Source organism: Myripristis murdjan, chromosome 21, assembly GCF_902150065.1.
Source record: "Myripristis murdjan chromosome 21, fMyrMur1.1, whole genome shotgun sequence".
Classification (NCBI taxonomy): domain Eukaryota; kingdom Metazoa; phylum Chordata; class Actinopteri; order Holocentriformes; family Holocentridae; genus Myripristis; species Myripristis murdjan.
The window spans coordinates 14,561,410-14,575,739 of record NC_044000.1 but is presented as its reverse complement, the minus strand read 5'-3'; the positions used below and the strand labels follow the sequence as shown (position 1 = coordinate 14,575,739).

General features: G+C 45.0%; 1 protein-coding gene across 8 annotated transcripts in view; it reads right to left on the bottom strand.

The window, feature by feature from the left end:
• fmnl2a (formin-like 2a) overlaps positions 1 to 14,330 on the bottom strand; it is a 59,335-nt gene that overhangs the window by 29,105 nt on the left and 15,900 nt on the right. For all 8 annotated transcript variants that reach the window (XM_030080600.1, XM_030080591.1, XM_030080592.1 and 5 more), the window contains exons 2-4: positions 12,274 to 12,357; positions 7,389 to 7,469; positions 2,434 to 2,510 (exon numbers count right to left, since the gene is read on the bottom strand). In XM_030080600.1, coding sequence (XP_029936460.1) covers positions 2,434 to 2,510; positions 7,389 to 7,469; positions 12,274 to 12,357 — 242 coding nt within the window. The remainder of the gene's footprint in view (positions 1 to 2,433; positions 2,511 to 7,388; positions 7,470 to 12,273; positions 12,358 to 14,330) is intronic.

Below are 14,330 nucleotides of genomic sequence, written 5' to 3'. Positions count from 1 at the left end.
CCTACATGGACGCATCCTCCGACTGCCCCTGACTTTGGTGGACTGATGTGTTAAGATTATTCACGCTCTCTCCCTTGATTTTCGCTCTCTTTGCCAAGAAGAATTGTAATGACCTGTTTCAGAGAGTTCAAAGCTTCCTGGCTCACAGCGGCAAACATATCGCACATGCACAGGTCTGCAAAGGCCTGGGCACATGCACAAACAAACTGCATGCAAGGACACACACACACGCACGCACACATACACACACTCTCATTACCATTATTCAGTCTCACTCTCTCTATTTTTGTCTTTCTCTAACACACACACACACACACACACAAAGACCGCAGAGTTTCTGGTAAGGACAAGCCCTGAGAATGATCAAAAGCCCATTCTCACCTTCCTTACAGGCACTGAGCTCGGCCACCCATTCAGCACTTAAAGGCGCTTTCATTTTTTATTCTGCACAGAAAAGCCCGGCTTTTCAGTGGAACGCTCCCGCTTCCATAGCATGCACTGCCCTCCTTCCGCTCTCCATATTTATGAGCGCTGCGTCTTAATACACAGAACATCTTTATTTAATTGCATCAACGACGCCGCTGTGTCTATTTATGGGAGCCCCGATTGCTTCAACGGGCCCGTGATTGCTCCGTGATTAGGGAAATTTGCGAAGGCATAAACATAATGGCACACAGGCAGGCCTTGAGTGGTACTGCATGGTAGTGGCTAATGAGGATGTACGCTAAACTCCCATAAAAATCCACGAGCTGCTCCTTTATATGCTTCCCCGTGGTTTAACGACACGGAGGCATGCTCAGCTAAGCGGAGCGTCCAGCGAAGCGGTGCCTGGTGGGGCCGTCGTGCCTTAAAGGAGCCTGGAGGTGTGACCTTGCAGGGCCACATGGTAATCATTACCACAGGACACTAACTAACAATCCTCCCATTCACCACATGTTGTTGACCACTCAGCAACATGCGGGGCGCAAGCAGCCGGAGCGCCAGGCCTAGAATGAGCCGTACCAGTAAAGGGACAATCTGCCTATTATTATGTAGCCTTCATGATAGATAGATTTCTCTGTTTCACCTCTGAAAAGAACGAGTCATTATTCACTGACATCTTGCTGCCTCCCCGTCCATCCCCAGCCCCCACCCGCCTCTCCTCTCCCATCTCCCTCTCCCATTTTTGATAACGCTTCACTGTTTAACCTAGATTAGCTAGATTATTTATGTAATCTAGTTTAGCAGCATAAGGTCACTAAAACAAGGACTGAGTTAATCCCAGTAAACAACGCTTCAGCTGCTCTGCCAGAGGGACGGCATCTCTGGCTCCTTGGTTTATTTTGGTTTGGTGAATCTGATTGGTGTGTAAACTGTGTGTGCAGTGCGGAGCATGAGAGACGATGTTGTCAGGGAGATGAGAAAATTTGTCAATCTGTGTGTGTGTGTGTGTGTGTGTGTCTTTGTGTGTGTGGAAGATCGAAAGAGAGAGAGAGACAGAGAATCGGTGTGTAATTTGTTTGTGCGATGGAGCCAAAAAGAGACACAGAGTGAGAGAAGGTGATGGCAGTTGAGATAAACTGTGTGTGTGTGTGTGTGTGTGTGTGTGTCTGTGTCTGTGTCTGTGTGTGTATATTAGAGACCTTGTGACTGTTGTGTAACCCTCCTAAGTATCTCTGCATCTCTGTTGTCATAATAGCCCCTGGCCAGTGGATGCTCTCATGGCCGTGTGTTCCCATCCCTCAAAGGATCCCCAGGCTTCCTGTCACCACCCAACTCCGAGATAACAACCTCTGTCCCTCCCAGCTGCTGGCTCCTTCCAATAAACCCTGCCTACAGATCCCACAATGCACCGGGTTCTCGCTGCCGACGCTGAGCAATCCATCACGGTCCCTCACTGTCAGGATCCCAAACGTAAAGAGAAACTATGCAGCAGAGCAAGATAAAAGGGCGAGCCGCTGTGTGACTCTCATCGAGATATTGATCTTTCCTCGAGGGCGACTGTACAACATTGAATCGATATCAGTTGCGGCGAGCTCGAGCTTGCCATCCTGGAAAACCTGGAGTTGCTGATGAATAGTCCAGTGTGCTGTTATCTGATGAGAAATCATGATGCAGTTTTAGTTGCATCGCTCCAGGACTGAAACAGAATAGACTATCAATAAAGTTATACAGCCTTAACTGCTGCCTGGATTTTTTCTTGCAATGCTTGTTCCGGTGTGGGCGCCCCTAACAATCAATACATTCATCCTTTCTCAAAACCACATGGCTCTCTGTGTAATATTAGGCCAGAGAGCCAAGGTGAATGGGGGATGGTGGTGCTTAGTGGCGGTGGTTAGTGTAAACGTCTGCGTCTCTGGGTGTCTGGAATGCCAGACTTTCCCTCCTGAATCTAATACCAGCGGCTCTGGGACATTCTCAACACAACCTCCGCACAATGCAACGATGACTCACCCTATATGATTGGTCCGTAATGAAATTTCCAGTTCTCTCAGGACTTGGGTGGACTCCTGAACTCTCCGTCTGAATTTCTGGGGAGGAAAGACAGGGGAGTTAATATTTCATCATACCATTCAGACCGTAAATCATAAGAAGTAGCAACAGGGGCTGGCTTTGGCTGGCTCAAGCACACTGGCTTGGCAAGGAAAGAATTTTTTTTGACAGAAAGGTCAGACAAACAGACGTAGCCTTAACCACAACGACATTCAAATGTGGAAGTAGGTAAGCAGTGCGCTGCGATTGGGTTATCCTATTTTCAGCAGGCATGTAACCATTCAACATCTTGGAGAAAAGGCAAGCTGACTCAATAGAGACTGCCAATATTGGACGGTTTATGTTATCTTGTTTGCTCATGTTTGTTCTTTATTTAGCAGTAATTCCTCCCAGTAGCAGCCTGATAAAATCACCGACCCTGATTGGTTCCCTCTCGTACCGTAAAAGTGAGTCTTTACAGGGCACACAAACTACACATGTACACACACACACACACACGCGCGCGCGCATTCTTGGCCCTGTTACCGTGGCTACAACTACAAGAGAGAGAGGTGTGTGAGTGACGTGCATGAAGGTATGAGACGCCAGCGAGTATAAAAGCAAACAACAGCACAGAGAGTGTGAGGGGGTTCCTCGCCGCTTTCATCCTCTGACAGGAGGGGATCGGCAACACCAAAAACAAAAGGCCCTTCAGACGGTTATGCAACCGCAGGAACAAAACAAGCAGAGTGAATGACAGGCCCTGGCCAGGGATGATCACACGGATGATCAGAGGAGGAGGAGAGAGCAGGGCGACCGCTATCTTCCCAGAACTGGAGAGCCTGGGCGCTTTCCATGATGTGTTTGTGTCAGAGAGGAAACAGAGCACAGCCCCCGTGTTAACCTGTTATTAACATCCACACGGAGCCGAGCTGCTCCCATAGCCAGGGTCTCTCTCTCTCTTTCTCTCTCTCTTTCTCTCTCTGTCCGTCTCTCTGTGTCTTTGTGCTAGGGCGGTGTGTGTTTGGCACACGAGGAGATGAAAAACAGAGTGTTTTTATTAGGGAGGAGCCCTTTGTGTGTTTGTGTGGAAAGCAGAGCGTATTTTAGGGGTACTGCGCAGGCTCCCAGAGGCAGGCAGCCCCCTCCTCCTCCTCCTCCTCCTCCTCCTCCTCCTCCTCTTCCTCCTCCGCCCCTCCTTCCCCCCATCCCGCCTAACGCCCCACACTCAACACTAAGTACTACCAGCTGTAGCGCAGAGCAGGAAGAGAGAGAGAGAGAGAGAGAGCAGACAGTGCAGAGAAAGGGTGAGGAGAAGATGAAGGGAAGGGAGAAGGGGAGAGGGGGAGCAAGCGTCAAAAAGGGAGTGAAAGTAACAGGAGGATGGATGTAATAAATGAGAGTGAGAGGGCAAGAGTGCGGAGAGAGAGAGAGAGGGGCGAAAGATTTGGGAAGTGTGAGCTCAGGAGGGGTCATCCTGGAAACAAATCAATGGCTGATACATTCTTGGGGACTTGTTGGAATGGAGCTCTTCCTTCTTGGCTGTCTATTGGCTGGGAGCAGCCCAGAGGAATGCACCGGAGCCTGCCTATGGAAAGCAGAGGCAATGACCTCCAGCTCTCTCACAGCGGCACAAAGTGGCAATTGTTTGAGTCTGAAGAAAAGGGGGTTGGAGCAGGAATGTAGAAAGAAGCCCATAACTCTTTCTTTCTTCCTTTCTTTCTTTCTCTCCTTCTCTCCCTCTCCCTGCTCTCTTCCCTCCTGCTTTTTTTTTTTTTTGTCTCTTTCTCCCAAATATCCCCCTCTCCCTTTTCCTCTACCTCTCCTTACATGTCACTATTCACTGCTCTCGCCCGGCATCCCACTCCTTCCTCCGTCCCTCTCGCTTGCCCTTCTCACTTTACTCACTCTTTCAGTCGCTCTCTTTCATGCGCTGCGGTCTGCTTGCGAGCGTTTGATCAGGGCGAGGAACACATGACTGCTGCCGGACCATGGTAGCAACTCGGGGAGGAACATTGGAGCTCGTTGCGGGCTTTTCTCCCAAATTCCCATGTGTCTTGGCCCACCGGCCTAAACATGAAACTAAACATGGGAGTTGTGGGCGGTGAGATGTATGTCCTCTCATCTAGAGCAGATTAATGCAGACCCCAAAAACCTGCAACCAGATAGTCACGCAGCTACAGATGAATTAAATTTTCAAAAAGCCTCAGATCGGGTCTGTCAGGTAAACAGAGCGAGCGCCGGAGTGTTGATCTCTCCAAAGTCTAGCCTGGCCTAAATCTGTCAGCAGTGACCATGTTGAGTGTTTACACCCAGAGAAGTTTAAACCTGGTCACAGGCTTGTTAATGTGGCAGTGAACCGCTCATTCATCACATCCCACTGCCCTCACACCCCCATCCGCACACCCGGCTCAAAGTACTGGAAATGAACGTCGGGGTTTGGTGGCTTGCTCAAAAGCACTTTAACAGTTGTTGGGGAAGGAAAAAGCATTAGGTTTGGGCTTTATCCAAATGTAATATTGCAAATAGGGCTGGGAAATAAAGGGACAATGTGCTGATATTGTGATATGAGACTAGATGCTGTCTGGGGATTTTGTAATATCGTGATAAGGCCAAAGTATTGTCTTTTTAATTGTTGAAAAAGTTGATTAACCCAACTCAACATCAACCCGACATTTCAAAACTTCATTTTCTTATTTTACAGTATTCCAGATTCTTTGAAAATCCTGTAAATTGCCTCTATTATGTGCCTTACTTTTGATATAGTGGAAGATATTGTATATAAACGCAAATGTCATGTTATTCAATATTATTGGAAGCTCAAAGAAAATTACTTGGTAACCTTCTCTAAAGAGATTTTCACAGTCAGTCTCAAGTTTCATATCGGCGACCTTTCGTTCACAAGCCTGTCTTTCTAACCTTGAGACTCCGACCGCCTCCAAACACAAAGCGTCCCGCTCTGTCCTTCACAAACTATTATGTCTGTCCAAACTTACATCACTCTCCTCTAAGCTTCCTCCTGTCCCTGAATGTCTGTCAGAGGAGAGAATATCCTCCATCACATTAGGTGTCACAAACCATAGGAGTGCGGCGATATCAGCCCTGTGGCCAGACATCAATCATGCAGGTCTGCTGTGTGTCAAAATATGAACCATATCTCTCTACAAGATATATGACACATTCTCTGCCCTTTTTTTAATCAGGCAGAAAGAGGACGATACTGAAAATAAATTCACTTTATGATGAAACCAAAGCTGCCACACAGCTCTAAGGAAGGTATGTTGTGTGCATATTTGTGTGTGTTTGAGTGGGTGTGTCCGTGTGTGTGCCTGTGTCGCTCCATTTCTGTCACAGTCGTCCTAATCGGCCATACTTTGTTTACGCTCCTCTAGCCGTCTTATCGTGATGCCGTTGTAAAACTTTAATTCCAGCCAGTGTAAATTGAATTACCCAGAGTGATTTGCTGTTATTCTGGCAGACTTTATTGGTTAATTTGTTTATCACAGAGATGGGTCTATCTCCAGGCTCTCCCCCCATCTCTGTCTAACCCAGCCAAAAACCTTTCGTTTGGCAAAGCTTGAGTGCTGGCTGATAGTTTGCTCTGCGCAGCCCCTCCCCTTCCTCCCTTTCGTTCTCTTCCAAGCAGCCGGGGAACCAGCCAGATCTGGCTGCTTCGCTCTTCCCACTCTGAGCTGGTGCGAGATGACATAAGATGAATTATGTCATTTTTGATAGCTCTATTTAGGTTCTGCCATGCTGCAAGGTAGAAATAGTTATCCTCTCACCTCAGCTCATAGTCTATTTATAGTCTGCCACACGTCCTTATGAGACCCCCTGCTAAGTTGTCGTCAGCAAAGTTTGGATTTCTCTTAAAGCTGTGTGATGTGTATATCCACATAAGGCTATATATCGATATGTGACAATATCAAAGTACAAATGCAAATCATATTAAATGAGCAAACCGATATACACTGTATTGAATTGCAAGAGTGATATTTAGGGCTGGTGATGGTGAAAGTGTCATTAGATCTCAATCCGTTACAAAATCTGCTTATTCGAATCCCTATTGAATGTTTTTGCATTATTTGTTGTGAAAAATGGACACAGAAGTTTTCAAAAGCATAGTGCTCTAACTTCTATGTGATGATGCACTGATAAGTGATTATTTATTGTGTTTGTACACTCCCCCACAGTTGATAGGAGTGTGCCACCAATGTTGCATTTTGCCATATTCTCATTCACTCCAGCTTGGAAAAGAGTGCCCACACTTTCCATCCGCCATGTTGGCAAACACACTGGGGAGGGGGAACTGGGGATGCAAATATATCACATCATGTACTTGCATCATATACAAGGGATCATATAGAAGCGATTTGATGAGAAGGATTTGACTTGGTGATTAATAAATTCAGGTATTACACTAACTTGGAACTGACAAAGGGAACCTAAATCCTGACATTTTCCAAAGCACTGCCTAAAACTTTACATGTCTCATTTTGTGAGATCTGGATGAGTATTTTGCTCATTAATTCAGACAACAGAATTATGTATCACACGATCATCAGGTCATCATGATATAATTCTGTTACGACATGAAAAATTCCTCACAAGTACACAGTCACAATGGGTCTGGTGGGGTTTCAGGACCTTCCTCAAGGATACATAAACAGTGGCGTGGGGCCTTGAATCCTCTGGAAAAAGACAGTTTCCTATTTGTTATGCCACTCTGCTGCCTGTTATCTCCCTTTCTGTGACTAAAGTTAGCTATTTCCAAGCTGTGGCCTGCAGTGGCCCCGCATTTCCCAGGGCCCGAGTGCTGTCTTTCCTCAGCTGTAGCGACATCCTGGACTGGAGATGGGGGTCAGGGGGAGAGGAAGAGTTGAGGCAGTTGGAGCAGCCAGGACAGTGGAACAGGATAGTGTGTCAGTGACTCTCACCTTTCTAGTGACTGCTGGGTCCAGATAACTCCTCAGCTTTTGGATATATGTGTGAGGGGGGTTTTTCACTTGGAACCGCTCCTGTGGAAAAAGGGGAGAGAAAAAGAGGGTGAGGAGAGAAGGCAGAGGCAGAAAAACAGTAGAGACACAAGAAATTGAATGAACATTAATTATTGGTCCTATATTAAAAGCAGTGCAGTTTATTTGGGGTTTTGTGAATTTATCCTCTTGGGTGTTTTAATCTTAGCCAGTATAAAGGGGTGTAACATTTCAGCAGTCTGCATTTGAGAGTCAAAAGAGGGGGGAAAAAATCAAGTTATGAACTCTCTCACTAGCCTGACATCCTCAGTATAAGCTGTTGTTGACACTGAACCTGTCAGATTAAAGCTGAATGGGCCTTGAGTAGATAACAGTCATCGTGAGTCATGATCCAATCAATGTGAACTCTGGGTTATATTCTAACAAAAGAGGCAGCGAGAGAGTGAAGAGGCCTGGTTTAGTGGACGTGACCAGCCTTTATATGAGGCCCTAACCCTGGCAGGTCGCCGTTCTGTCCACAAGCACCTCGGATTTAATGAATCGTCAAATCTGTGTTTCCAGAAAATTGTCTCGCAGACATGGACAGTGTGTAAAGTAACTTCAGTTCTCAGGCCCTGGCTCGCTGCAAGCCTCATTCCAGATCAGATGTGGTAAGTGTTGTAACTGATCTTTCAAGCATGGCTCTTATTTTGATATTTATGTCATGATAGGTGGACATCTGCCGATCCCAATCTCACTGAGCAAGGAAACTCAGGCTATTAAGGTCATTCTGTGTGGAGGAGGGAGTAGACTACTTTTCTAGTAATGATCATCATTAATGTGCTTTAATGCACAGCTTGCCTTGGGGGTTGACCATGTCTATGTGGGATGTGAGTGTGTGAGTGTGTATGTGTATGTGTGTGCACATTTCCTAAGCTCAATCAAGAAGCATGACGATGCCTTGAGCTAACAGGGCAACAGGTTTTAGGTAAAATCTCCCACCACTGCGCTCTAAATATAAATACCAGAGATTAGTGCCGGCTTTGGATCATTATGGCGAGCAGGAAACCACATCACAGTAGCATCACTAGTTCTGATCAGTGATGTAACATGCTACACAGATATTTATAGCATTTATAGCATTACAGAGTGTGGGAAAGAAAGGCGTGCGGTGAACTATTCCCTGTCCACCGTGTCAGAATCTGTGATGTTCAGTGCATTCCAGGAGTTTCTATTAATGCAGGAATGTTCCTATAAGAGTTCATCTCTGTGTGTTTGATGCTCTTCATTTGTTTGTGTGTGATGCTTTCTGCAATGCACAGGGCTTTAGGGAATCACAGCATGCATTTTTTCAGCCAAGCAGCCCGGCAGCACAACCATGAGTGACCTTTGTTTTGGTCGGTTCTGGCGTGCGGTGCATTCAACCGCTGCACCAGGAGGTTGCCTGGCGATTTCCAACTGTAGTGGCTGTAAATCCAATGTTTTGTTGAGGCGTTCCCTTCATTATACCAACACTGTGCTGTCACATCACTGTGGGGCTGTCAAGCTGCTGTCAAGTCAACGTACTGTAGATTCATTCAGTCCAATCATCCGTCCTCACCTCATCCACCACAGCTATGAAGCACAGGCATTTTTCTTTTGTGATCATGTGTCCACATTTACTCTTTTTGGTGCATGCTCTTTCCCTCAACCAACCACTATCTACAGGCATAATAACCACCAAACAACAAAAATGGGCCCAGAAATGCAAGGATAACACTATTTTTCACAGTGTTAAGTGTTTAAAGGTGGGTTTTTCCTTTATAAGTCAACCACTAACCAGCTAAACTTAGCCAGCTGCTGTGCGTATGGCTTAATTGTTCTGGGCTGCACTGCATTATCAGCCACATCCCATCTATCACTGCCTGAGTGTGGCTCAATAAAAACAGGAAAGACAACAGCGGCGTCAGGAAAGCTAGCTCTCGTGACATTAACGTGATCCAATTGACAGCAGCAGGCAGACAGACAGGTCAGCCCTGTTTGAATGTTTTGTTTGCGCAGAATTAAGATAAAACGTCTGGCTAACCCACGCTGTGAAATGAAAAAAGAGAGGAGAACTGCATCGTCTGTTGTATGTAGAGAAAGAAAAGTAAGGATGGAAACAACCCATAAATACATTAGGCAGGACTCTACTGTATAGAGCACAAATGTGATTTAAAGGAGCACATGTAAATGAGTTCCTACATGCTTTATGGCGGCTGCGAAATCAAGGGGAGCTGATGTGGATTAAATATAAGATGCAAGGCGGCTACACCTGAGAAGCAGAGCAGGGGCCCAAGAGTTTAGGGAGAAGTAAGGGTTATACGGCTTAATCTGATACTGTGCAAAGGGTCTGGGCCTATGTAACCTGAGGGGAAAAGAGAGGGGAGGGGAGAGGAGAGGAGAGGAGTTCCTGGATGTGAAGCGCTACTCCCAGCCCTGATCCCCTACAGGTAGAGCTCAAATAGAGGAGTGAGGGGAAATCAGTGCACAAAACAAATCTGGGTGCAAGCATCCTCTGAGGTGCAGGAGGCACCGCTGAAAGAAGTAAACGCAAAGCGCCTATCTCTTTGAACGCCGTCCATTTCTACACTAAACATCATGGTAATAAAACTATAGTGTCTTACAGCAAGAGCAGTGCTCCTGTTTGTTTTATACACACGTGCTTACTGATTAGATAAGACAAGCCAATCAATCCGTGTGAAAACAGCTTTCTCACATAAACACTTTTGTCAGTCGGAAAAAAATATCAAAGGATTGCAGAAAAAATAAGCCATAGGTTTTGAATGTTGATGAATTCATCACATCCTTTTCTTTGTACTCGAGATATTTTAGAGGCTTTTTCACATCAAGAGCATCCTCCATATTTTATAAATCCTCATAATTGCCCTAAAAGCATTTAATATTTCAACTTCTGGCAGCTTTTGCAGGGCCTGTTTTTCAAAGGGGATGTACCTGTCATCTCCACTTCTTTCCCTCCCTCCATCACTGTTGCCATGGTTACATACAGAGGTTCACCATAGCTATGACACAGAAAACATTTTACTCTCACAGTTGCCTGTGCTGTCATGGTTATGGATTGTTGGGAAAACATGGAAAAACTCTAAAGAACGGGGTAAATTAGAGGCCTAATTTAGCCACATGATTTGATGTTTGCCTCTTCAATGGAGACAGACTAGTAGAGAAAAATCTGCCTTGTGGATTTACAATGCCTCAGCATTAACAAACTTTACACCTGGATTCAGTTCATTTTAAGGTTAGACAAAGCTGATTTATGTTGTCAAGAGGGTTATAGTGAAAATCCACCCATGACCGGAATTCACATGCAGACGTTTTAGTCCACATCTGTGTGAATGAACAAGTCTCTTCCTGAGAGAAAAGAGAGCCAAGATTCCTGTCCATGAAATCACTGAGCAACATTTTTTTGGAGCTGCTTCACTAAATTTGGGGGTTGAATATGAATTTGCTTCAGTGAAGAGGACAGCAACTATTTCCACTTCATGTGTGACACAGGAACATAAACTGCACTGGCCTGAAACTGAAAGGGGATCCTAAACTGCTGGTAAATCGCACGGCGGGCTCTTTCCAGCGCTGTTCCCTTCAGGGTCGGTGGCTATCAATAAGGGCCGAGTGGCTGGTGGGCTTGATCTTCTCCCCGTTTCCACCTCTGCTCAGAGAGGCAGAAAAACACGCTGGCATGGAGGTCGAGGGCTGAGTGGAGCTCTCAGACTGCCGCTCGCCGCACAACATGCACCCTCTGTTATTTTCTGCATGCAGCAGTGACACCAATAACAGGCTAAGCTTTTTAACCGACTAACTCATGTGAGCTCCCCGCTGTGCCACTTAACCCACTCGACCAGTGAGGCCGGGCAGCGCCTCAGGCCTGGGAAAGACTTGCTGTTTAAGGTCAGGCAACGAAGCATGGGTGCTGGGATCACAACGCACAGCGGGACGGATCCTGGTGGTGTGAATGATTCTTTGAGCCAGTGGATATCAGAGGGCTTGTGTTCACTTTGATCGATTGGAAACCTGCTGATTGGTTGATGCCTGTCCACACAATATGTACTTTTGGTTTAGTGCCACAGTGGGAGCCACTACTGAAGTCTCCCCAGCCATTAAAGGAATACTCCAACGTTTTGGGGAAAATGCCCTGTTTCCGACTTACCCAGACGAGATAGGTTGTTTGATACCATTATCACCTCTGTGCATCTGGTGGCATTTCATGTTAGCTTAGCATAAAGACTTAGAGTCTATAGGAGTCGTTAGCCTAGCTCCATCAAAGTGGAAAAAATTAAGCAATTTACAGTAACTCTGAAGCTGTCTTATTAACACACTGTATCATGTGTATAATACACATCTTCGAATTTAAAAAAAGTCATTTTAGGAGAAGTTTGATGGCGGAACTGTAACGACTGAACACATTTATACTTCCGTCTATCGCAGTGAATTCACTTCTCTGAAAATAACTCTCATTTTTTTTGTTTAATTCCAAGATGTGCATTTAAAATACATGATACATTGGGTAAATAAGACAGCTTCAGAGTTGATGTCAGGTTTATTTTTTCACTTTGACAGAGCTATGCTAATGACTCCCATAGACATCAAGTCTTTATGCTAAGCTAACATGAAATGCTACCCATAGGAACCGAACCACTGGACGTACTGAGGTGAAAATGGTATCAAACATCTTGTCTCAGTCTGGGTAAGAGTGGAAAAAAGGTATTTTGCCCAAAACGCTAGCGTGTTCCTTTAAACTATTTATACTGGGACTCTGGTAATTGTGCACCTACAGTACAATCACACCACACACAGGAGTGCGTTATGTTTGAAAATGCCAGTTGACGCTCACCTGATCACAGATGAGCTCCCACTTCTTCTCGTTGTCGTACTGCCGCAATAATCGAGCTTTGTCTGGAGGAAGGTTCATGGAGTTCTGTGAGAGAGAAAAGGGTCAAAGTTAATTGGAAGTTGATAATGAAATGTCATGTAGTGAAATTAGTCCAGTAACATCAGCAGCCCACATTAACTAAAAACAATGAAGCTCATTAGCCAGAGGGGAAAGGAAATCGTCCTTTATTAATGATAAGATGCACATTTTCTTGAGCAAAAAAAAAAATATATGACCAACAGTGTATCCAGTGTATCTCTGCTTCACACACATTCACATTTGCAGGGCATCTAAAGGTTTCAAATTTAAGAGTTCTTAATGCCTTTTACTGCAATTACCTGGAACTGAATTTGAGATGACTTTAAAAACTAAAGAAACAAAGCCAGCAATATCAGCCATAGCTAATGAAACTATAATTGTGTTGTATAACAAAAAGGACAAGGGGCATGAAGTCAAGATTTGTTTAGTAAAGATTAGACAGTCGCACCGCTAAACTCTGTTCAGTGTTCATCAAAGACTGGAATGTGGCACAAAGAAATGGAGATATTTTCATACTTTGCAGTATCTTAAATTTCAATACAGTTTTAAATTATGAAGGCCTGCACTCATGTTTTGCAGGTAAATGATTTGCTTTATTTCAGACACATCAAATAAACCAACCTTTTTTCTTCAAAACACGAGTGCAGACCTCCTCTGACTTTAAAGCCACCTCAAACCAACCCAAACATTTGCGTTTCACCAGCTTATTTATATCTTTGCCATTTGATACTATGCAGTAAACAGGAAAAAAAAAAACACTGACAAGAAAATCCCCAAATATCTGCAGAGATTAGTATGCAGAGATGTCATGCACTACAGTTGAGAAGTGAGTAGCTAAGGTGAGCAGGTTCCTCTTTAATGAAGGTGCTGTGGAGAAACATCTAAGTCCTGTTGTCTGAGCCGCGGCTTTGAAGCTGAGAAGCCGGCGACACAGCTTGACCCCGTCATCCTAACCGGCATCAAATGTATTCGGCAGTCACTCAACACCAGTCAATTGCCCGGTGTACTGAGACTGAGTGACTGAGTGAGCAAGTGAAAGCCTAAAAGCACATGTTTAAGTAAAGAGGATGTTCACTGTGTTTGCTGATTTTTCACACTTTCATAATTACACCTCACTGACACCGTTTCCTCTGTGCAGGATGAACTAAATATTTCCTTCTTCTTGTGCTCAGAGAGAGCCGTTTCCAGAGAAGCGTGTGCTGTGCAGGAGGGATCCGATCATGCCCATGTGTTGGTTAACATTCTTATGTGTATAAAAATAATCCTTTAATCATCCAAAGAGGATTACACAATTCCTTTTCTCCTTCCTTTCTCCTTACTTTCTTTTTTATCAACATCTGCTTCATGTAACATCCCTGTACTTGCCTAAAATTTGGCGCTTACTCCTTGAGTATGTTATGCCCCACCCTTTTGTGAATTAGAAAAGCTTGAAACAATTAACATGTGCTTAAACAAACCACCTATGGGGAGCGCAGCGCATGCAAATATGTCAGCAAAAAGCCGGTGACCAGGCCAGCCAGGGGGGAGGCTGTTTTGCAGGCAGGCATCAGACGGCCATCCAGGATAAACATTTTTTCCTCTAAAACACAGACAAATCCCCCAAAAAATTCAGGGGGAAAAAAACAGTATAAGACTGTTTCCATCATTAACAAAGGCCTACACTGGCAGAATCTGTCAATTTAAAAGTGAAACCGACAAAAATTAGGGCTGTTTATCAGCCACTTTGGCAATTTATTTGTGCTTGTTGGCGAAATGCAAAGCTCAGGCTCCTCTGACTTTGGACAGCCTTCAATTATCCAGAGGGTACAAATGGTGTTGTGAGAATGTTTTCCACTGCTTTAGGAAAGGAGAGGGGAAAATGTAGCCATTATGCAGTGCTCAGCTAGGGGGTTATTTTTCCCAACCCATTCAATGGACTGGATCATCTATCAGGGTGCGCTCAGTGCTGAGCCGCCACTTTTCCTCCACTGGATTTTCCA